At 42.9% G+C, this 25120-nt stretch overlaps 1 protein-coding gene across 1 annotated transcript in view; it reads right to left on the bottom strand.

Moving 5' to 3' along the window:
- LOC131677736 (proteoglycan Cow) overlaps positions 1-25120 on the bottom strand; it is a 373287-nt gene that overhangs the window by 50792 nt on the left and 297375 nt on the right. The window contains exon 3 of the mRNA XM_058957754.1: positions 12461-12563. Coding sequence (XP_058813737.1) covers positions 12461-12563 — 103 coding nt within the window. The remainder of the gene's footprint in view (positions 1-12460; positions 12564-25120) is intronic.

The following is a 25120-nucleotide window of genomic DNA, read 5'->3' as shown; positions in this document are numbered from 1 at the left end:
GAAGTAGCACCGGCAAATAGACATCGGGGCGCCTGTGAACTGGAAGTCACCCTCCACCCAGAATCGCAGGACCGACCTAGGCATCTGTCAGGGGAGCATCGGTTTCAGAAGACCTTCCACTGCCGGGGAACTCTTTGTCGGAGTAGGAAAAATCCATCGTCGGGGACTATTCCGAGTAGTAGCGAATCGCCGGTTTGAATCGTCGGGGCACCAGTGAACAGGACGCAATCCTCCACCCGGAATCGCTGAATTGACATCGGTATTCTGCCGGACTGCATCGAAGGAAGAATAACGCGTCCGTCAACGGTTGCGGGAGATATTCTTTCGTCGGGGAGCTCTTCGCCGAGGTAGGCTAGCTTCACCGTCGGGGACTACGCCGAGTAGCAACGAACACGACAAACCACCAATATAGGGTCGCCGGGCACCAGTGAACTGGAAGCCACCCTCCAACCGGATTCGCTGGATCCACCACGGCATCCAACCGGTCAACGTAGAGAGGAGGGCATGTAGAATATCATGCCTGATATGGCGGTTATGAGACCAGCTAGCGAAATCTAGCACGACCAGCTAAATCTGGAATCAAGTGAAGTGCATTAGTACGCCTCCCCCCGAAGTAGTCATTTCAAATAGAATCCGGGGGATCAGGCAAATGTCGGACTCCTTGGTGGAGTTTAGAGGAGTGAGGTTCAGAGTTATCTTCTCTGTTCAGAGTTCTTCACTCTGGCACACGATGGACGAAATCGGTAGTACGGTCTAGCTACTGAACGTGTGCTGGGTCGGCGTAAAAGCTTTACCACCAAGTAAAACACACACACACATATAAGACAGTCTTGATGACGGACATGAGGAAATAAATGCGAGAAGGGAAAAAGACCGCAACCACGAGACTGACAGTTTTTGTTAAATCACAAAAGATGTTTTTGATATTATACGTTTCGAAACATCACGACTAAAACTATTTGCATTCGTGTATCGCAACTCCAGAATGATGAGCTGGACATGTATGAGTATGCCGATGATTTCGATGATAACGAAAAAAAAATTGAAAGAAGATAGTTCAGCAGAAGACATAAGCAATGTGGATGGGAAACCTTTATTCTTCTGAGGGCCAATTTCTTCACCCTCGCTTAACTTTTAAACCAGATTCACCAGTACGTTTAAACCTGGCTTAAGCGCTAAGCGAGGGTGAAGAAATCGGCTCTAAGAGTCCTAAAAAGGACCACCCTAGCAACAATTATGGTTTTATGATACTCTTGAAGTCGCTCTTAAAACCTAGATTGCACTTGTAGTATGCTATAAAACTTAAATTGTTACTTGGGCAGGCAGGTGTAGATGTGGGAGTATAAGGAACAGCAAAATCCAGATAAGATTCAAGGTTCATTTAAAGCAGAACAAATTCAACGATATGCCGAGGAAGGCCGATACAGAAGTGGAGCATTTGTTGGGAAGGTGGACGAAGAAGATTCCCAATTCTATTCTTCTGCGAGAAAAATTATCGGTTAATTCAAACAAAACTTCAGTGGTTTGTTATTTCACGTCGAAGCGAATAATAATCGGAGATCATCTTGCAGTTCTTTGACTCTATCCTCTTCCTAATCTCTCACCTACCAATAAATCCTGAATTTCTGTTTAGCGATTGAAAAAAAAGAAAGAAACAAACAAGAAGAAAAGTAATCGATCGACACCACCGCGGTGTGCACTGTCTTCTCTCTGATTCCTGAACTGTATATTTATCAATAAATATGTATAGCTTTAGAATGTAAAATATTTACAATCGAGTTTAACGGAATGTTTTACTTCACTCCTGAACCCATCAAAAAATCCTGCAGCCAAGCGCAAATGAATTCCATTTGTCTATTACTTCAAATATGCTGGAAATTTCAGCAAACTTATATGAAAATGCGGAAACATTTTATACTCAACGATGAAGCTAGGTCACGTACAAATGAAAATGAAGAAGAATTAGATGAAAAAGTTGAGCAAGTACAATAGTCTCATCTGACAACAGTGACGCAGTAACATTCCACCTTTTAACTTTGAACTTGATATAAATTCGAGCCCCGTTGAAAAACAATTAAATCAGCTCCGTCGTGCGTCTGATTACACAGTGAGAAATTATTCTAATGATCGTTGTTCCTGACATAACCTTCTTAATAAATTTTCAACTCAAAAGTTTTGATTACGAATCTGCTTACGACTCTTCTACGATAAAGGAGAATTGCATTTTGTTCAGTGCAAAGGAAAATGCGCCAACTAAAACTCCCAATTCTCCACCCGAAGTCAACAAAGCCAAGACTCTTCTCACTAAAAAGCAAGCAACCCGCACTAACATCCCTTTAATTGTGCGCATTACAAGAAAAACCTTCCACCCATCCTCTTGCACCGCTTCCTACCACTTTTCTCGCGTGTTGGTAGAGTCTTTTATTTCAAAAGTTTCTCCAGCCGGAAGTTTCCCTTCAATTATCAACGGCGGCGCGGGGTGGTTTGTATGCACAGCTCGCAAGTAAGTATCATTCTTCGGCTAACAATCCCCGACACTATGCTGCGCCCCATGCTACGTTCGACGGTCCCGGCCGGGGGAAATGGTGAAGGTATATAGCGTGTGCCAAACTTTCGTGATTTCAAGACACTGCGCGCTAACGAGGATAGTCTTTAAACAGTACTTAGTAGGGTACTCTCGGGGATTGAAGATTTACTCAAATGAACTCGTTTGCTTTTCTTCTAAATTTGATAATACACAGCCTGATTAAATGGTCTTTGTGAACTACGCCGAACGTCAGTTTGTTTACCCTTCTGATTCCAACAATTCGTAATGAATAGTTTCGGTTTACAATATATTGGTACGGCATTGCCTGACCGGAAGAAAATTTTCACACAGCAATGCGGCATGTAGTGAATTAAGGTAAGGAGCATAACTGCAGTACGATGTTTTCCATCATTGCTTATCAATTGCGATGTTGATTTTCCGGATTTCTTTGCAAGCTCATACTGTGTTTATGGGTGAATAAAAGTAAAAAGCATTTTAGGTTATGCTTGGTTATGACTGATGCCATCTGAGGCCATTGTTATTCTTACTACATTTGAATTGATCCTTAAATGCAAATGTTTTCAAGTGGCACTATATCACCAGGATACATTTGGTTCCTATATTTAAGTGAGCATTTTACTCCAGCTCGACTAGAAGCATAAAACACTTCACCATTGTTTGTCTGCAAACAAGCATTCCTCTCGGCTGGCATTTACGCTCGATCACTACCATACAATTGCCAGGTAGGATGGCTAGAGCTGCCAGTACGACAAGAGGAATTACTGGTGGGAAGGAAGTTGGAAGTGGAACAAACTAACAAAAGCGTCAATTTGTGAGACCATGCCTACAATTTTCTTACGATAAATAGTCAAACCTATTGAAATCGGTTCGGTGTCTATACCGGTTTGCATCGTTTTCTGACAGACTTAAATTTACCAGTTATTGTTCTGATCGGAGTGGCGGATCCGGAAACAAGGCACCGAGAGTACGGTTGCGGACCGCTCCGTTCGAAGCTTCTGTTTTTGCGGTTCGAATTTTAGACAATATGCAGCATGTACTGGCAGTCCGAATGGCAATTTACCGACAGAGCGCAGATACAGTCATGCTGATGTTCCGGTTTTCGGTTCATTTGAGGTGACTTGTCTACTTCATGAGGCATCTCTCGGTTTCATTCCCACGCTACCCTGCTGCTTATTTGCCTTGCTCGTTTGTTGGCGATTTTTGGCATTGGATATTTGGACTTTTGCTATCACCGGAACTGGTCTTCCTGGTTTTTGTTTTGCGGCTTTTGTTGGGGGATAATTGTGGCATGTGTTTTCCCTAAATGTATAATGCGAGGCATATGCCCATTCAAACGATTTTGGACGCTATTCACACGATTAGGAATGTAGTTTATTCACTGGAAATGTTAATTGTTGTATAGTCAAAATAGACCGTTAGTGACTAGGGTTGGCAAATGATCAGTGGTTGCGAAATCGCAAACTAGGTTGCCTTTTTCTGCTTGAATTTACAGAAACCAACATTCAGTTTAACGCATCCCTCATTAATTCACTTCGAAACAGGAATTGGAATATATTGACTCAAATGGCACTTTCCCTGTATGTAGACGGGGATATGTACCAAGCCGTGTCTTCTCATCACTTTCCTAAGTTAAAGAAAAGGAGAAGCAGGAGGGGAGGACTAGATCTGAAAGTGTCGGAAAATGATAGCACAAAAACAAACAGCAGATAACTTCCCAAGTAGCATTTCTAGTTTTATAGCACACTACAAAGGCATTTTAAGTTTTAGGAAGGGCTTCAAGAGTGTCATAAAACCTTAATTGTTGCTAGGGTTATGCCGTCTTCTACGCCACATTTGCCGGTGCGAGGCGCTGCAATCGACCGTTAAAAGCTATTTCGCGCTGGATAGCCTCGTAGTACAACCTGCCAGGAAATTGCTGCATTTGAAAGAAGACGAACGAGTGATGATGATGTTCCTTCGAGGAACACTGCACAGACGTTACGCTCAATTTTTTCGCCAAAAGCGACATCTGCTGGTGGGTAGTTGAGTTGTCGCACGTTGCGTGCAAGTTCGCTTCCATTGACGCACGTTACCCGTTAGCGTTTTCCTGCGCATATTGCATACCCGCTAGGCGTTATTTCTACATCAACAGCATGGCTTGTAAGAACTGCTCGAAAGTGGTTAATGATTCTGATCGAATCACATGTCGTGGATACTGCGGAAATTCGTTCCACATGATATGCGTCAAGATGGATTATGATGTTCGTGACGTCCTGGGAACCCACCCATGGAATCTGTTCTGGATGTGCGACGGCTGTGCTGACTTATTCTCGAATGATAATTTCCGTAGAATGGCTTCGCGTTGTTGCGACATAGTGCCTGACGACAATTCTCTGAAGTCTATAAAGAACGACATAGCTGATTTGAAAGATGTCGTCAAAGCTCTCTCGGTTAAAGTTGACTCAAAACCGCTATCCCCAACTATAACGCCTTGGAAACCTATTGCTGAATATAATCCAGTTTCAAACACGCCTAAGCGCAAACGCGAAGATGATTCGCTCAAAACAAAAATTCCTAATATTCGTGGATCCAAAGCTGCGTTTGAGACAATAAAAACAATTTCACCACCTGAGGAGCTGTTATGGGTTTACTTGTCAGCATTCGATCCCAGCACGACGGATGATGAAGTTTCTACCCTTGTGAAAGATTGTCTGGGGAGAATCTGCAACCGAGAATAGTTCGTCTAGTTCCCAAGGACAAGGATCTCTCATCTTTGAGCTTCATTACTTTCAAAGTTGGCGTTAACCAATCATACAGGGATAAGGCTCTGTCCAAAGACTCTTGGCCGGAGAACATCTACTTTCGTGAATTTGTGACCAATTCAAAAATCCAACGACCTATCATCAGGATTGCAGCGGAGAAGAATCCATCTGGTGGTGGACAGTAGCGCCAAGCTGTTCCGGATAAACTCATCTGTCCAACTTCTTGTATCCCGGCGAGCGATTTAGGTTTACCTGGCGAATCGGCGACTTCTTCTGTGTCAGGTAAAGCCAAGAAGGGTATATGTCCTTCCGAAGCAATACAAGATGCTGCACGCCCTCAATGTAAATTTCACTTACAGTCTGCTGATGAACACAACTCTACCACCGCTGTGAATCTTCAATGTCAAAAACAAAATTTGGATCCCATCGTAACGAGCACGTCTCCTCATAGCACATTCGGCTCTACAACGATCACAGAAGGACTAAGCACTCTATGCTATGCTGGTATGACTCATCGCACCCTGGGACGTACTGCAGCTAGCACTATGGAAGCCCTTGATCCCCCTGCCACAGTCGAGCCATTGCAGCCAGCGTTCACCAGTCGTCCCGGTCCTGTGTGCAGGAGTGGTGAAGGGGTCTTCCAAATCGATACCAACGGCAATCAATCGCGGCATTCAAACCTACAAATATATTACCAGAATGCCGGTGGTATGAATTCAGTAATCGAAAATTATTTGGTAGCAAGTTCGGATGAATGCTTCGACATAATCGCCCTCACAGAGACGTGGCTTAGCGATAGCACTCTGTCAGTGCAAGCATTTGGTGCCAACTACGATGTTTTCCGAACTGATCGCAGCTCACGCAACAGTCTCAAGGCTACCGGCGGCGGGGTACTTGTGGCTATCCATCGTCGATTGAAAGCGCAACTGATTGACGATACTTTGGGGGTCTGTGTCGAGCAGGTGTGGGTGCGAATCAAACTGGCTGGCTACGCACTCTTTCTTTGCGTGGTTTATCTTCCACCGGACCGCACTCGCGATTCGTCATTGATTGATTCACATACTGAGTCACTGGAACGGATTTCCGCTCAAACAAGCCCGGTTGATGAGATCCTGATTGTTGGTGATTTCAATTTCTCCGGATTAAAATGGCGCTCTGCTTCTGACGGATTTATGTTCGCTGATCCCGAACTGTCATCTTTTCATGCTGGTATCACCAGTTTGCTTGACTGCTACAGTCTAAATCTGCTGCACCAAACGAATAATGTGGTGAACGAGAACAACAGAATCCTTGATCTCTGTTTTTCGAGCAAATCTGACTATGCGCCAAAAGTTACCGCAGCACCGTTCCCCCTGGTAAAGACTGTTAGACACCACCCTCCCCTGCATATATTGCTTGAAGCGATTCGAGTGAAGCATGACTGCAATGCTTTTGACACCGTCAGCTATAATTTTAGAAAAGCCAACTATAATAGCATTATTGACTTCCTGTCGAATATCCACTGGACTGAAATTCTCGACAATGATGATGTCAACGTTGCAGTGCAGACCTTCTCCAATGTTATGAGCTATGCTATCGATCGCTATGTACCCAAAAGATGTAGCCTTCAATCTAAGCACCCAGCGTGGCACACTGCCGAGCTGAGACGGTTGAAATCGACTAAAAGAGCCGCTCTGAAGAAGTACTCCAAGTTTGGGGGCTACGTGCTGCGACAACACTACGTTCATGTTAACCAAGTCTATAAAAAGACATCGAAGTGTTGCCATGCCGATTACTTGCGAAACGTGCAACGTAAGTTGAAGTCCGAACCTAAAACATTCTGGAAGCATGTAAACGAGCAAAGAAAGGAATCCTGGTTGCCTTCAACGATGAGCTATGGAGGACGTATGAGCTCTAGTTTACAGGAGATCTGCCAACTATTCTCTGAAAAGTTCGCGAGTGTTTTCTCCAACGAGAAACTGACACCGAGCCAGGCTTCACGCGCGGCTCTCAATGTACCTCAATCATACCAGTCTTTGAACTCTATCAATATCGACAATAATATGGTACAACTGGCGATTAGCAAAATGAAGGCTTCAACCTCGGCAGGCCCAGATGGTATACCAACTATTATTCTAAAAAAATGTTCTGCCGGTCTAATTGAACCTCTTTGTCATCTGTTTCAATTGTCGCTAACAACCGGAATATTTCCCGAACTCTGGAAATCCTCCTTCATGTTTCCAGTTCACAAAAAAGGTGATAAAAAGGTAGTTGACAATTACCGTGGTATTACAACGCTAAGCGCAGTTCCTAAGCTGTTTGAAATGGCTGTGTTGGAACCCATCTCCAGCCACTGCAAACAGTATATCTCCGAGACTCAGCATGGATTTATGCCGAAACGTTCAACATCTACGAATCTTCTGTCGTTCACAACATATGTTACAGATGCTATGTCGGACGGCCTTCAAACTGACGTTATCTACACGGATCTTTCAGCTGCTTTTGACAAGATAAATCACGCTATTGCAGTGGCAAAATTGGATAGACTTGGCTTTGGTACTAATATTCTCCGTTGGATGCAATCGTATCTCAGTGATAGTCGTCTAGCAGTCAAGATAGGTGATTGTGTATCCGAAGAGTTCTTTGCTTCATCTGGTATTCCGCAAGGCAGCCATCTCGGTCCATTGATTTTTCTTCTGTATTTCAACGACGTTAACTTTTGTTTAGAAGGACCACGGTTGTCTTTCGCCGACGACCTCAAGTTATACCATAGAATCCGGAATACTGATGATGCAGCTTTCCTTCAACGCCAACTGGAAACCTTTGCGGAATGGTGCGAGTTCAACCGAATGACCCTAAATCCCAAGAAATGTACGGTCATTACGTTCTCGAGGAAAAAAACGCCAATTCGATTCGATTACTGTCTAGCTGAATCTACAATTGACAGAGCGAATTGCGTCAAAGATCTCGGAGTTTTTCTCGATGAACAACTGACGTTTAAACAGCATATCAGCTATATTGTCGCAAAGGCATCACGCTGTTTGGGGTTCATAATGAGAGTATCTAAGCACTTTTCAGATATTTACTGCTTGAAATCTCTCTACTGCTCACTCGTTCGATCAACTCTGGAATATTGTTCAGTTGTGTGGAACCCTCATTATCTTAACGGTGTCCATCGAATTGAGACAGTACAGCGCAGATTTGTTCGGTTTGCCCTTCGTCGATTGCCTTGGAGCAACCCTCACCAGCTGCTAAGTTATGAAAGCCGGGGTTTGCTTATTGGACTCGATACATTGCAAGTGCGACGGGATCTATTCCGTGCTATGACGATTTCGGATATTTTGCAAGATCGAATTGACTGCCCCGAGCTTCTCAGTGCGATAAACATGAACGTTCGCCCTCGCGTTCTTCGCAATAATTTATTCCTTCGATTACCTCTTCGCCGGACTAACTATGGAGTAAACGGTGCCATCATTGGTTTGCAGCGGACCTTCAACAGAGTGTCATCCGAGTTCGATCTTCACATTCCACGTAGTAGATTACAATTTGACTTTTTAAATAGATTAAGAAATTATCATTAGGACCACACTGTGTCTGTTGATATTAATTAATTAAATTAAATTAAATTAAAAAAGGGCGAATAAGATTTGTAAATTAAATTAAATTAAATTTAAAAAAGAGGAGACTGACCGGTCTCTTGCGGCGGTATAACAGACTACCGGACAGTAAAAATAGCGCCAGCAGTGTTTTGTCAAGCACCTGGCATTGGAGCCTGAATTGTAAAAATGTCTTCGCGAGGAAATTCTGGACTACAAGGTGAATGGATACATTTGTAAGCTTTCGGCACAAGAAGTCACGCGCAAGGAACGGTCGTTGTATCTGCCGATCTTCAATCCGGTTGTCAATCCTAATAAACCAGGAAAGCTTAGAATTGTGTGGGATGCTGCAGCCAAGGCGGGGCGCATTTCATAGAATTCGTTCCTGCTGAAAGGGCCTGATCAAGTTACGCAACTTCCGCACGTCTTGCAACGGTTCCGCGAATATCGTGTAGCAATTTCAGGGGAGAGACGGGAGATATTTCATCAAGTTTGGATCAACACTGAAGACCAGTACTGGCAAAAGTTTCTGTGGAAAGATGGAGTAACAGGGAATAACATGACGACTTACGTCATGCAAGTGATGACGTTCAGTGCTGTTCGTCAAGCAGAGCAAGATACGTGAAAAACCTAAACACTGGACAGTTTAAGGACCTGTTTCCGGAAGCTGTTGAGGCGTACGTACGTTGACGATTTACTCTGTAGCGTGGAATCAGAAGGCGAGGCGGTAAAACTCGTGCAAGATGTATGGTTCATACAAGCTGAGGGTGGCTTCGAGATCCGAGGATGGTTGTCCAACTCTAAAAAGGTGGTAGATGCCATGGGACCTTTTTCCAGAAGGATTTGAGCAAGTTTGACGAGCTGACAACTGAGAAAGTATTCGGTAGACGGCCGGATACCCATCAGCGATACTATAACCTTTAAAATCCCGAAACGATGCGGATGTGAGTTGCTTTCCGTAGAGGTAGCCCGTATGAAGCGTGAAGTACTACGTAAGTGTACAATCCGCTCGGATTTCAAGTAAACGTGTTTATGTTCCTCAAAGTTCTTCCTCAGGAAAACTTTGACACACTAACGTTGGTTGGGATGAGCCGATAGCCGGACAACAGCTTACGAAGTGGAGAATGTGGATCAGCGTGAACAAGGTGGAGAAAGCTTCCGCTCCTCAATGCTACCGAACGATATCAAAGTCGTCCATAGACACAAACAATATCCAGCTGCATGTTTTCGTCGATGCTGGCGAGAATTGGTACGCAGCGGTCGTTTACTTTCGCTTCGAAGAAGGTGACACGATATAATGTGTATTGTTATTGCAAAAACTTGCGTCGTACCGCTGCTGAAACAAGTTTCGATTCCTTGGCTAGAACTGCAAGCGGCGGTCATCGGAATGCGTACGGAAATGGTTTTTCCTGACTAATTCGAGAGATGTCCTTTGTTAGTTAACTTCAAATCACAGAAAGTATAGCAAATTTGTCCTCACATGGGTCGGAGAAATTTTCGAAAACACCTACGTATTCGAACGGTTCTGAGTTCCGCCAAAACGATGGCAGGACTAAGAGTCAAAAGATGCCTAACATAGAGCCTGCGGGTTAAATGAACCTTGATTTTCTGGCAGCCGCGACGTGTGTGGCCAGGTCAACCGACCAATCCTGAAGCAACGACAACCGAAATGAATCTGTCGGTGGACGTCCACGCAGTCCGTGTTCCCATCATAATTTTCGCCAAATACTCTAACTGGCTCATCAAAGTCGTTGCGTATATGCTCCGGTTCTCTGGGAACCTCCAGGTAGTAGACCGGAATCCTCAATTAGCAAGAACTACTGTATGCTAAACACTGTATTTACAAGCAAGCACAGCTGGACGAATACTGTAAAGAAATTGCGTGGTAATCGGGTTTCAAGAACGTTGCCGGAGTGAAAGCTGCTATTTCGAAAAATAGCTCGATCTACAAGATATCGCCATTTCTTGTCGAAAAAGGAGTTCTGCGCAGGTTTGGAAGACCTGCTGGTTGTAGATTCATCTAGCTGACTGTCGTTCATATCTATTTGCTGCAGAAGGAGCACCCATTAGCCAAACTTGTCGTTCGTTTCTATCACGAGCGCTACCATCATCTAAATCATGAGATAGTCGTCAACGAATTACGTCAGGAATATCGAAACTTGCAAGAATGCTAGAGCTCGTCCGCAACCGCCCGTTATGCCCGGTCTTCCGTCAGCGAGAATAGCAGCGTATTCCCGGCCACTCTCGTATACTTGGGTCGATTAAGTCGGTCCGATGCAGCTGGTTGTTGGCAGGCGTGCTGAGAAGAGGTGGGGTGTACTCATCACATGCCTGGTGGTACGCGCCGTACACATAGACATAGCCCACAAGTCAAGTTCCTGTATCATGTTACTAAGGAACTTCATTTCTAAGCGTGGAATGTCGTTAGAGCTCTTAAGCGATCGGGGTACCCAAAAAAAAAAATATTATACACGGACATTAACCCATATAGTCCACCGATTCCACATATTGTTGGGATGATACCCTGAACAGGTCGTTAGGCTCTTGAATGATAAGATGTGTATTAGGGTACGAACTTCGTTGGTGCCAATCGAGAGCTGAAGCAAGCAGTTCGTTTGTTGAATCAGGAGGAGATCATGAAGAAGTTCGCGACTCCAAACACTAAGTGGTCATTCTTTCCACCGAGTAGTAGTCCGCACATGAAAGGAAGCTGGGCGCAATCCGTGAAGAAAATCTTGAATAACATGACGGAAAACTTCCAAGACTGCCCACAGACGAAGTTCCAGAATCCTCTTTGGGCTTAGGTTCATCCAGTGAATCGAACCCACTGTTATCGTATGGCAACAGGTCCGCTACGCTGTCCTACCAACGGTTTAAAACGGTCAGGGTGATAATATGAAGAAGTTTAAAATGAGTTAAGATGAAGATATGTGATCTGTTAACGTTTCGGTAGTCACGTTTGAGGTTGTGGAAATAATGATTTCGCTTAAGTTTCTAAGCTCATCCGACGTCTCGAAGGTTCCTTTAAGACATTTACCATCATGCGCAACTATCGACTAAATCTATTTTATACATATTACCAGTCCTTGTTTGTCCAAATTATATTGATTATAAAATATCTTGAATATTTATTCCGTTTTCTGTCTATCTTGAAGATAAAGCCACAGACAAACAGATATAAACAGATATTTTTTGAGAGAATTCCCTCATAGTGTTATGTCTGTTAGCCTGTGATAAAGCTGCACTCTGACAGCAACCATTTTATTTAAATAATGCAATGAGCTGAGCAGAACGTAGTAGGCCTTGAGATAAGAATGAGCGAAGCGCCCCCGACAAAGTGATTCAAAGAATAAAAACCAATCGGGTTGAAATATTTTAAATTTCAACCATATTCTTCAAACAATCTGAGCATCTTATTATTATTTACACGAGGCTAATCTTTGATGCCGTTTCCAGCCAGGTATCATGCCGGTTTCATTGAAACTTTTCGAATGTGCCGAGCATCAGACACACCAACAACTTTTCCTAGCAGCACAAAGCGGAGAGTGGGGAAGACGACGGCGGAGACGGTTTGTTTGTTACAATCTGGTACCTACTTGTTCTTGTGCAGTTCCTTCTTCGACACGCAGACAGCTGTGTAAGCATCCTCCAGCAGGCAGAGTTCTTTCTTTTTACAGTTTAGCGGTTTACACAGATCACCTGTGAAAGGAGAAGCGGAAATGACACGATGAGTAATCGAGTAAACAGTCTGGAAACGGTAAATGGTAGCTAATGTTTAAACTTTGGATGAGAGTTTTTATGAGATTTTTAGTGCAGCTCAATTAAAATTTAATGAATACTATGCGTCTCCATCGTATTGGTTAATACGGAGACGTTTTGTTACTCCATTCACTAGTCACGCACTATATGCTACATGTACATATTACGATCAGTCACCATTAGAGTGCCCAGAAAAATAAAGAATTTTTGAAAACTCACTCGGCCCACCACTGAGTCAATTTCTAGTCCCTCCAGGAGTACTTGCTCCAAATTTGAAGCAAATCGGACAAGTCTAGCTACCGGACCAACGTGCCTGAAGTTTGTATGGGATTTTTCGATAATTTACATGGAGAAAACCCACTAGCTCGCATTTTCACCGCTAGGTGGCACTGTATGCATCGTATTATCACTGTAAGTGAAAATAAGAAAGATAATTTAATTGTCTACAACTTTGTCGAAGACTGCTAGTCAATCCGGCTTTGTTAAAAGAAGTTATTAAACTTTTAGCGAAGTGATGTCTGAGTCAGTTTTGCATGGGGCCTAGCAGTACATCGTAGTGTATCAGTACTAGGTTCTAACAAACTAAACATTTTTGTGGAATAATGGTTAGATTTAGCTGAATAGTATGTTCGGAAGAATTGCAGTACATAATACGAATTATGTTTTGGTTAGAAAATTTTAGTTCCGCCTGTGACCGCATAGAGGGCGCCAACACTAACTTTTCAACGGAGAGAGATAAAATATCAAGATGTTAGGAAGAATTACTGCAAAAGGCTTGTTCTACAACTTTGTAGAAGACACCTAATTTCTATCTCTCTCCTTTGAAAAGTTAGTGTTGGCGCCATCTATGCGGTCACAGGTGGAACTAAAATTTTCTAACCAAAACATAACTCGTATTATGTACTACAATTCTTCCGAACATACTATTGAGCTAAATCTAACCATTATTCCACAAAATGTTTAGTTTGTTAGAACCTAGTACTGATACACTACCATGTACTGCTAGGCCCCATGCAAAACTGACTCAGACATCACTTCGTTAAAAGTTTAATAACTTTTCTTGTTCGAGTCGGATCGCTTTTCAGTCTGCAATAAAGTTGTAGATAATAGAATTATCTTCTTAAGTTTCACTTTTGGTGATAATCTGATGTATACAGTGCCACCTAGCGGGGAAAATGTTCAAAAGTGGGTTTTCTCCATGTAAATTGTCGAAAAATCCCATACAAACTTCAAGCACGTTGGTCCGGTAGCTAGACTTGTTCGATTTGGCTCAAATTTGAAGCAGACACTCCTGGTGGGACTAGGAATCGACTCAGGGGTGGGCCGATGGGGGTCATTTTTTCTGTCACTCTAGTCACCATACTTCACAGAAATTAGCCGGAGTTCGTTTAATATCACGGTAATCCATTTACACTTTGTTTTTTACTTTATTTTGTCACTAATTTTCTGTGAAAGATTCTCAGACATAAAAAGAAATAAAAAAATTTTGACAATTTTTTTTTGGTTGCATTTTTCAGCACATTTACTATGCGGCGCTAGTCAGCCTACCTGCTTACAGTACAATATAGAACATCGCAAAAGTCTAATAACTTAAAAAGATGTTGTTTTCGGCAGATTCTTTTGAATATGCCTTGGTCTGCGGAAATTTTCAGATTGAAATGTTATTTCATTACAAAATATTGCTTTCTTGGCACCAAAATATTCGATAACTCCACAGATATAAGAAAGAGAAATAAACTTGCATTACATAAATTGTGTATTTTACTTTGCCGAGCAATGTCTTGAAATTCTTAAAAATCACTAAGAAAAGTTATTCTGAAAAAAGTTATTTTCAGGGGTGCATCATAGGCAAATGTCTATTGAAACTAACAGATAGACACATAGTTTCTTCAGCAAAGTTTTTGCTTATCAAATCAAATAAAATGTTGCTTCTCAACCTTTGGGAGACTAATCACCAAACTAATACTTCTACAAAGGAAGTGAAAATATGTTATTCACAAACTTTGTTGAAGACACTATAGCCCGTTTTTTCGTGGTCAAAACAAATTCGACCACGTTTTTGCCTATTTGGAAACACTGTCCAGCGTATGATTTAGTATGCATCAGTTTGTTCTGATTCAAATTATTGTAATGCATTTTTTCAAATAGTGAAGCACTTCAAGGCACTAATTTAGCATATACCTAGAATAAATAGGAATGATCCCGTTTGATCTTGAAATGGAATGCTTCTTCTAAAGATTCTTGATTGTGTTTGACTTTTTATAAATTCAGCGAATTTCAGAGGAGATCTGTATAATATAGCCAATAATAGAAATAGGAATGAAATAATAACACTGCGGCGCAGCCAAGTCACAACAGGAAGACCGATTTCATTGTACGTTCCTGAACAGCGTTTGCTTCATTGGGGAAACTTCTCACAATAATATTGTCAACGCTATGACGACTATCCGTCCTCGCGAGCTACAATATTATGAATAAATTTGCATATTTTGTCATTGAATATCGCACCGCTGCCTGGATTCCCCTAGGACGTTGCATACTGCATGCGGCATACGGGGACCAGGCATCAGTGTCGGAAAACTTGTACCATGGAAGCCATGGAAAACATTCCGTTATTCCGTTCGAGTTGTGGAAGATATGTTGACCTGGTCCTGATACCCAAGTACCGCAAGAAGCGTGCAGAATGGCACACCTGCCTAGCCTAGAATTCCCTAACCGTATATCTCAAAGCATTGCGCTAGTGATGACACAATGGAAGCTAAAAGTAGGTCAGTAATAGAGCTTGGGTTAGTCTAGGTCAGAGGATGCGACCATGCATTTGGTTTTAGAATTCTGTAGGTACCAATGTCAAACCGTTGCCAGGCATTGGTGTTGGCGTCACCGCGTGGTGGCATTCATATTAGTCCCATCGCTTTACAGCGTATAAATATTTGGTACCCGTTTTTTTCTACGTGATGCAACCATTTATTATTGCTTATGTTATGGTTTGTAACTGGTGATTATGACAAATTGATATCTAGCAGGGCGGGGGCAGTGGCACATGGTTTGGTAAATCGTTTGTTTTCGATTGCTCGGAATTCTCCAAGAACAATTTTAGTTGCCGCTATAAAAGTATTAAGAGAAGATTTGGAGCTGACATATGTTCGGAATGTTTTTAGACTAAATTCAGGCGTTTATTCAACTGCTTAAACAAGAGCAAAAATATCAACCTATGCACTTGTCACACTTAATTGTCCTCGTACTGCACGGAAGTCCTCAAATTGTTCAACTATTTATACACAGAAACAGCTCGAAAAAATACCGATTTGCTGCCGTACACTTCACCATACAAACTTTGCGAATGGAAAAATTGTCATTTTGGATGAAGAATTGTACTTTACACTTTTCGCTCCATAAATTAAGCGGAAACGATGGCTATCACACTGACAACATTGAACTACACCAGACAACATTGAACCAGACGATGATAAATATGGTGGCAAATCGAAATTCGACCCGAAGGTGCTATTTCTGAGAAGGCTGTTTCAATGCCTTTGAACGGTCCAAACAAATTGAAACAAATCAAGATGTCATTTTGTGAAAAGAATGCAGAATAGGTCAAATAAAATTGGTGCTAAAAAGTCATATCGAGAAATTTTGGTATAAATCACTTATGGAATTTGCGTTTCGACTTCGTGTCATCAGAGTCCGACACTAACTTAAAGCCAGGACTGAGCTAGCACCAGATTGACGCCAGTTAAAAAAAAAAAAACGGAGACATAATTTATGTTTCTTAGCAAATCACTAGTCAAACGCGATATCTCGCAAGAAAAGGATATCTGTTAAGTTGATGTGAGCTAAATAAGTTATTGGAGAGGTGTTTCGATTTCCTCTCATCAGAATCTGGCACTAACTTAGTGACAGGATTAAGTTGGCGCCGGATTGACGCTTGCTATAAAAATGAAAAACACAATTTGTGTTTCTCAGATGTCCCGAAAGAAAGGGAGTTCTGATTTAAGCCGACGAGAATTAATTAATCCAAACTTGGTTTGGCTTAGTAAACCAATGCAATATACATTATGCTATATCAAAATCGAAAATTTGCCAAGCAAGAATGTGTGTAATTCGGTCAAACTTATTATTAAAAATAAGTTTCTGTTGCAAGCTGAATGCATACAAAATAATATTCGTTGAAGCTTCCTTTCTCAGCGGTGTAGTAGGAAAAAAATTCGAGGGAGGATATATAGGTGAACCCTGGGCTATTCGGACCTACTTAAGCAAATCGCCCTTTTAGGCGGATAGATGTAAAAAAGATACCGGTCAAAAGTCCTAATTGTTAGTTTGAAACCTCAGCTACGTTTTGGTGCTATAAAAGGTTCATTTGCACCGCTCAATGGCAGCGCTAGGCGACGATTTGGAAACCTCTACGTTTTCCATCCATTTACAATGTAGGGGTAATTCGGACCTCCCTACGGGGTAATTCAGACCGTCATTTTTCTTTAATTTTTTTTTACAATGGAATTATGTTTACCTATGAATTAGTTACAAAAGACACTCCTTAAGAAGCAAAAAAAATTTGCTTTACAAAAACTTAATCTGGTATGTCACAGCTGTCGATTGGCGGCCCATGTATTTTCATTGCTGTGGCGTGTGCAATGGTGTGCGCAGCCGCAAGCCGCTGAACGGTGGTTGACGGAATAGGGAGTCCGAATAGCCCCGTACACTCATATCGCACAAAAGTGGTGAGCGTCTCGAAAATATCTCTTTTTTCACCAAAAACAAAAATCATTCCATTAAATAGGAGCCTCAACTTTTCCAAAACACTTACCTTTTATTTTTTCACTTTTATTTGTTGCTTTAATCACGGTTTTTCCATTATAATGATTTTTGTTTTGTGAATGGCAAAACAACGAAACACGTTGTATCTCCTTTCTACAAAGAACAAAGAATCAACTTCAGCTCTCAAAATTAATGTTTCAGAATAGAGGTTCAATGAATATGTACGATAGTCAGAAAGTCTTGCTATATTCTGTGAAATCGAGGGGGTCCGAATTACCCCCACTGTCTTAAAAGCCCCAATGTATATATTTTGTGTACATACATATATTGTGTATATATACACAATATATGTATGTTTGCATGTCTTTTATAGTGGTCAAGGTCAAAAACCTGCAAGCACATTTTGATCTTATTACTCAGGAAGTGGGGTTGGCAGAAGGAAACTTCGTCCAAGGACTCCTGAGTGGTTTTCTGGGACTACCTCTTCTCCTTATACCTCGGGATCACTGGATGTGACTACTTTGGAGAAGGGTTGTACTCATTCATTTCCAACTTTCAATTCCTAGCTGTTGCTACTAGTTCACTGATTTCCTTCCCGCTCGTAACTGTACTGTGCACATTGTTTGTGATAATCAGATGCCGCACGTTCGCTTTACTCACTTCCAAGGATAAATTACATAACGTGGTGACAGTTCGACGGCATCTCACTACGCCGCTTGTGGCCAGTAATTCAATTCGCAGGGGCTCTGCTACTACTACAGGGTATTCGTTCATGTAGCATGGTTATCTCCTCATCCGCGGGCAAATTAGCAGGATGCCAAGACCCTTCTAGGTAATTCCGGGTGACGCATGACATCCAGCTCGCTGGCACCCCGACGATTCTAAACCAGTACCACAGTTTCCCGACGAGTCTGCTATGACCAGTCTCCTTGCATTTCGTGTAAAAATCCGGCCCGGAATGCCATACCTAAGTATAAAGAACCTGACACCCGCCAGGAGACGTCTCTTATTACATCTTGCTTCGCCGATGCTCGGCACGATCCTTGCCACTATGTTAATTGTCCTCGCATCGTTGGAATCCTCTGGCATGTTGGATTTTTATGTTTGCTGACCAGCGCTACCTAGATACCTAGATCGAAGTGAAGAACGCGTTCAACATTCACCACAAGCCTGTGGTGAATGTTGAACGCGTTCTTCACCCCGATCTATCGTTGAAATCCCTTTTCGGAGTCTGCCTCTGCGATTACCCGTACTCACTTTCAGCGTAGTTCGCCAACGTGTTGAGGATGACCCTTTCCAGAAGTTTAACAAGAGTATGCAGTAGCAATATAGACCGATACACGATTAGATCTCCTGGTTTTGATAGCAGCACCATCTTCTGAATCTTCCACTTACCTGGTTGATAGCCTTCGTCGAGGCATTTCTATAGTACTGTCCTGAATATGTCAGGAAACTCCAGGATCGTGGTCTTTAGAAGCACGTTGGGGATACCGTCCGAACCGGGAGCTTTCTTCGTTTTAAGTCCCTTATCCAATGTAGGGAACCGGTTGTTGGAGACCTGATTCGTACTTCGGTAAGAGACCCTCTACGATAGTCTTCAATTTGTCAGCGTACCTTTAAGGCTGGCGTTGTTGTACCCGTGATCTTGACCAACACCACACGGCAAGCGTTGTCCCAGCACAACTTCTAATAGCCGGTGGACTTACTCAACACTGTCTCATGTTAAAAAGCGTCTCTGGCCGCCCGGAATATCACATTATGCTCTTCTTTAACTACCTCAGATATTGCTATCTGTACGCGTCTTTAGACTTTTAGGCAGGTGCTGAGCCATTCCACCAATACGCCGGACGCTGGCAGTTTGTCGGCTCCAATTTCCTCGGCATTGTTACGTCAAATTCCCTCGCTGACAGCTTATCGGCGTTCGGAATTGGAGCGATGCTATCTGCACGAAGTGCTTCGGCCCTTGTCGAAGTCCTTCGTCTTCTAGTACAGTTCCACCGGTCAATGGTATAGTGGATCGTCTGGTGGTCGTTATGTGTGTTCCAGTGAGCAATTCATGTTATCCATCAGCGGGGAACTGCAGAATGTTGCGTCGATGATGGATCACCAATCTTCTTTGCGGAATGTGCTAGCTGAACTTTCGTTGCTCAACCTCACACCCAGCTTCGCCACGGCTTTCAACGGAGTGTTGATTCGTTATGCATTATTTTTCTCACGAGTTTTCCACAATTAACTCGGAGCCTAGCATGATCTATCTATTTAGCTCCCGCCTTTCCTCTTGCATTCCGTTATTCTTTCCATCTATTGCATCGTTTCAATCTTCTGCGTACTTGAGCCATTAAGCCACTTATTCTTCTCTTTATTTGCTCTGAGGTGTACTTCATTCGGATATTTTCCATATCCATTATATTCCGCAAGCCATTTAGCGCATGATGCCATAAACCAATTAGCTCCGATTTCCGTGAGCTATTTAGATCTCAGTTCTGTCGCGATCTTCTCGTATGGTCCCCGAAGGTGACTCACCTTACTTCGACTGAGAGCTCCCTGGCGGCGGGATTTCTCCCGATGCCGATACCGGTTTCTTTGAGCGGTGATAGGATTTTTTTTCGGCTCCTCCCATCCGCTACTACATCACTGTCCTTTGATTTCACTAACTTTTGACTAACTCATTATACTAAACAACTTATTGAAGATTCGCTATAAATATAACCTTAGGGACAGTTGTTTAGTATCATCTCATAACTGATTAATTAATTTACACCGTATCGAATGACAACGGCCAACTTTGCAGCCTCTCGTGGCATGGTAGTCTGAAGTACCTTCTTCCCCCGCAAATATAACCACAAAACCCCCTGGAGATCACCTGACCAACGCACCGAAAACCAAATCTATCAATTGACGGGCGATTCTTCTCTGATATCACCAACTTTCGTACGTACCGCAGTGCGAATATAGATTTGGACCATTACCTAGTTGCAGTATGAATGCGCTCAAAACTCTCGACGGTGTATAACACTCGTCGTAGTCGGACGCCAAGGCCCAACATCGCGCAATTTCGGGACGCCGGGGTTGTCCAAGACTATGCACAGCGGCTGGAAGCAGCACTACCCACGGAAGAACAGCTGGGCGCAGCTACTCTTGAATATGGCTGGAGGGAGATCCGTTTCGCTATAGGAAGTACTGCTATAGCGCACTAGGTACGGCGATTCCGAATCGAGGAAACGACTGGTTCGATGACGAATGAAAGCAGTTAATAGAGGAGAAGAATGCAGCACAGGCGAGGATGCTGAAGCACGGAACGAGATAGAATGTGGAGCGATGCAAACAAGCACGGAACAGGCAAACCTCGGTCCTCCGGAGAAAGAAGCACCAACAGGAGGAACGAGATCGCGAAGCGATGGAACAACTGTGCCGCGTAAACGACACACGGAAGTTCTACTAGAAGCTGAACAGTTCGCGCAAAGGCTACGTTCCGCAAGCCGATATGTGCAGGGACTTAGACGGTAACCTTCTTACGAACGAGTGTGAGGGGATTGAGAGGTGAAAGCAGTACTAAGACGAGCACCTCAACGGTGAAGCAGCAGAGGACGAAGGCGCTATGGCAACGGATTTTGGAGCACGCGCAGAATAGGCTGCCGGCCCCTGATCTCCAAGAACTCAAGAAGGAGATCGGTCGGCTGAAAACAACAAAGCTGCCGGTGTAGATCAACTACCCAGCGAGCTATTAAAATATTGTGGTGAAACACTGGCTAGAGCGCTGCGCTGGGTCATCGGCATAATTTGGGAGGAGGAGATTCTTCCGAAGGAGTGGATGGACGGTGTCGTTGGCCCAATCTACAAAAAGGTTGACATGTTGGATTGCTGCAACTACCGCGCGATCACACTACTTAACGCCGCCTACAAGGTCCTCTCCCAAATTCTTTGCTGTCGATTGTCACCATTTGCAAGGGAGTTCGTGGGGCACTACCAAGCGATGTGCGTTGTTCGAGTATCAGGGACACTCTCGAGTCCCTTTGAATCTCGAAGAGGGTTACGGCAAGGTGATGGTCTATCGTGCCTGCTGTTCAACGTTGCGTTAGAAGGTGTAGTAAGGAGAGCGGGGATAGACACGAGTTGCACGATCTTCAGGAAGTCCGTCCAGCTTCTTGGCCTAGCCGACGACATTGACATAATGGCACGGAGCTTTGAGGCGATGTCGGAAACGTATATCAGACTGAAGGCTGAAGCCAGCAGGATTGGACTTGCCGTCAACGTTTCGAAGACAAAATACGTGAGAGGAAGGGGTTCTAGAGACGACAATGTGAACCTCCCATCCCGAGTTCCGATTGACGGTGACGAAATCAAGATGGTCGACGAATTCGTGTATTGGGACTCACTGGTAACCGCCGACAATGATACCAGCAGAGAAATTCAGAGACGGATCTTGGCGGGAAATCGTACCTACTTTGGTCTCCGGAGGACGCTACGGTCGAACAAAGTTCGCTGCCGCACGAAGTTGATTATCTACAAGACACTGATTAGAACGGGGGTCCTCCACGGTCACGAGACCTGTACTATGCTCGTGGAGGACCAACGCGCCCTTGGAGTTTTCGAACGAAAGGTGTTGCGTACCATCTATGGTGGCGTGCAGATGGAAGACGGAACGTGGCGAATGAACCATGAGTTGCATCAGCTGCTGGAAGAACCATCCTTCGCGCATACCGCAAAAATGGGACATTTGCGGTGGGCTGGACACGTCGCAAGAATGTTGGACAACGACCCGGTGAAGATGGTTCTTGAGGACGACCATACAGGAACAAGAGGACGGGGCGTACAGTGAGCACGGTGGATCGACCAGATAGAGGACGAGCTGCGGATCTTTCGAAGACTGCGAGGCTGGCGATAAGAAGTAATGGACCGGCTTCTGCATATAGCAAGAGACAACAAGACTCTAGCCTGAACGGTAAGGTAAGGTAAGTAACTGATTAATTGTTTATCCTATGCTATGAACTTGCTGAAAGGCTTCGTAAACAACTGTAGGGTTCTCGCTTTGAACATTCAAATGTATTCCAATAAAACTCGCACAAAATGTAGGCTGAAAATGGTTCGAAACCCACTCTGGATTGTAATGAACAGTAAGATCAACATCAACACCTATATCGGACTCCTGGACAGGGATACTAAGTCGCTAACTTTAAGTTGGTCGTTATTGAGAATTCGTTGCATATGAGGCTGTCGAAACTATAAAAATCCTTTATCGGCAATCAATCTGCAGATGTGGTAAAATGAGTCAACCCTGTTATCGAATTGTGATCCATTAGAAGATATCATTAGAGAAATTTGCAACAGAAATTTGCTCTTTTCAGATCTCACGAAAACCCGTCACTGTTTGGCTAGATTTGGTAACCTGCCACTACAATAAAATAAACGTCTCATCAGTACCTGTCAATGGTTTAGCGCCATTGGCATTGACCTAAATGTAGCGTAAAGCAATGAAGTCGAAACAGAATCCTATAGGTAGTAGTAATTTATTTCGAGAAAACTTGACGAGTACCGGACTTGAGGAAAAAAATAAGAGGTTTTGCTTTGCGAGGCCAGCTCATTCGAATACTGTTTTTCCGTTCCGCTACATTAGTTGAAAATTTGGACGGCTTAATCGGATTAAATCAAATGGAAGATTTATTTATTCTAACCTAGTTCAGCACTTATTCAACAAAAGATGCTAATAAAAAAGCATAAAAGGACAGTTCAGCAGTCAAGTCATGGTACGTGGAGGTGATTATTTAGGTTGGTCAGTTCTAAATATCTTCGCAAATGGAGGATATCCACGCGTATGCGTAGAGGTACGCCGCATACTCAGAATCCAAAAACAGGCACGAATACTACTTTTTTATTTTCACATATTGTATATATGTACGGGCAAGTCAAACCTTTCCACAAGGTGATGTAAATATGACTATTCGAATGAAAACCTCGGACACTTAACACGTGTCTGCAGGGAAAACCAGCGCCGGCGAAATTTATCCTACCAGAAAAAAACCATCAACCAAAAATGATTAAACGCCAAGTCGTAAAATTGGAATAGAACCTGATTTGCCTGTCCTAACAGGCCAAGGTGCACATTCTTGTATGCACCCACATCATAACCCCCGTGACGCTACCCGTTCGTTTAAGCTCGTTACACGATATTCGAATCACCATATACCCATCATGGAACTAAGGGCAAAATGGGTCTCAATCCACTATTCTCGTTAGGATCCTCTCCGGCAATGCATCGTTGGCTGGCATTGTGTGGTTGTGTGTGTGAGCGTGCGTGAATGCCTGTATGGTACGGTGCACATCTTGTACTTTTCTGAAGGATGCTTTGATGTGGCAAAGGTAACTCGGGCCGTCGCCTACTACTGTACTGAACCACCGATGACGCCCGGCAGTTACTGCTGCTGCGGGCGCATAATCCAACTCCGTTGCCCCACTTGGTCCCGAAATGGCATGACATCACTTTTTTTTTTCTCGTTCGACATGTGGAGGAGCTGATGGCTTCTGTATTACATGGTGCATGGTGTAGGAATATGTAGGTTCTGGTGGTCAGAATTGAGGCATTAAATAAAGAATAAATATCTTCTTTTATTGGATAGAGTTTGACTTTCGAAATAAAACAAAATACAATTTCAACCCTTAAATTGACTTTTTAAAAGAAATCTCAACATATTGTTGTTTAACACTAGCGGTTGCACAGTGGGGCGAGCGCGGACATTTCTTGAGCGTTTTTTCAAAACGTCATATCTGCAATGAGTTACTCTCTTTGTTTACTTTCTCTTCTGTTAATAATTCGGTCACTTTAACATTTATCCCTCAACTCTTTGCATAATATGCTAGTCAAAACCACCGTCTTTCGATCTGTACTGTAAAATAAGTGAAACGTGTTATAGTGACGCCGCAAAAATCGAAAGAGAAAGTAAACAAAGAGAGTAACTCATTGCAGATATGACGTTTTGAAAAAACGCTCAAGATTTTCGCGAGATTTTAGGTTATTTGGACGAAAAGTTGGTTTAATTATTGTTTAGATAGGCATTTGTTATGAATACTTTCATTAAACACAAACTTCAAATGCCATAATAACAACGACGCCCACGAATACCGCACTATACTCATTCGAAAGATTTTATTTTGTCTTGAAAGTGAGTCTAAGCTAATTTTGCGAAAACTTCAGATAAGATAAGATAATTTAAAAAAACTTTCAATGGAGACGAATGGTCCTTACTGATGATAATTGTGAACAATTGATATCAGTGATAACAATTGAAGGCTGGAATTATGACAAGAATACATGCATAAGTTTCAAGTAACATTTAGAAGATGATCTACGAGTTTTACACTAGTGAACAAAAAAGAAATTGCCGACCAGTTTTTCTTTGGATTTTTTTAGTTTTAATATCAAAAACGATTCATAGTTTCTGGAAAAAAATACTGTTGAGCCACCCTAATGAATAGTGAATGGTTATTTTCAAAACTATATAAAACTATTTTATTTAAATCGGTTCGACAAAGTTTTGACTTTAGTCCACCTTTTGTTCCAAGTCGAGCAACCGGTTTATGGTAAACGGTTCTATCTTGCGGTCCGTTGTCTGTGGTTTAGCGGTGGAATGCTGTTTGTCAGTGTGTGTTATAGTAGATCCATTTTTCGTAGCAGTTTTAGCGCATGGTTTATCATAGTATGCCGTCTGGTTGCAGAGCTAGAAAGTGGACATATGCCCGGGGTA

Source organism: Topomyia yanbarensis, chromosome 1 (assembly GCF_030247195.1).
Source record: "Topomyia yanbarensis strain Yona2022 chromosome 1, ASM3024719v1, whole genome shotgun sequence".
Classification (NCBI taxonomy): domain Eukaryota; kingdom Metazoa; phylum Arthropoda; class Insecta; order Diptera; family Culicidae; genus Topomyia; species Topomyia yanbarensis.
The sequence above is the reverse complement of the archived record's forward strand: the minus strand, read 5'-3'. Positions and strand labels throughout refer to the sequence as shown.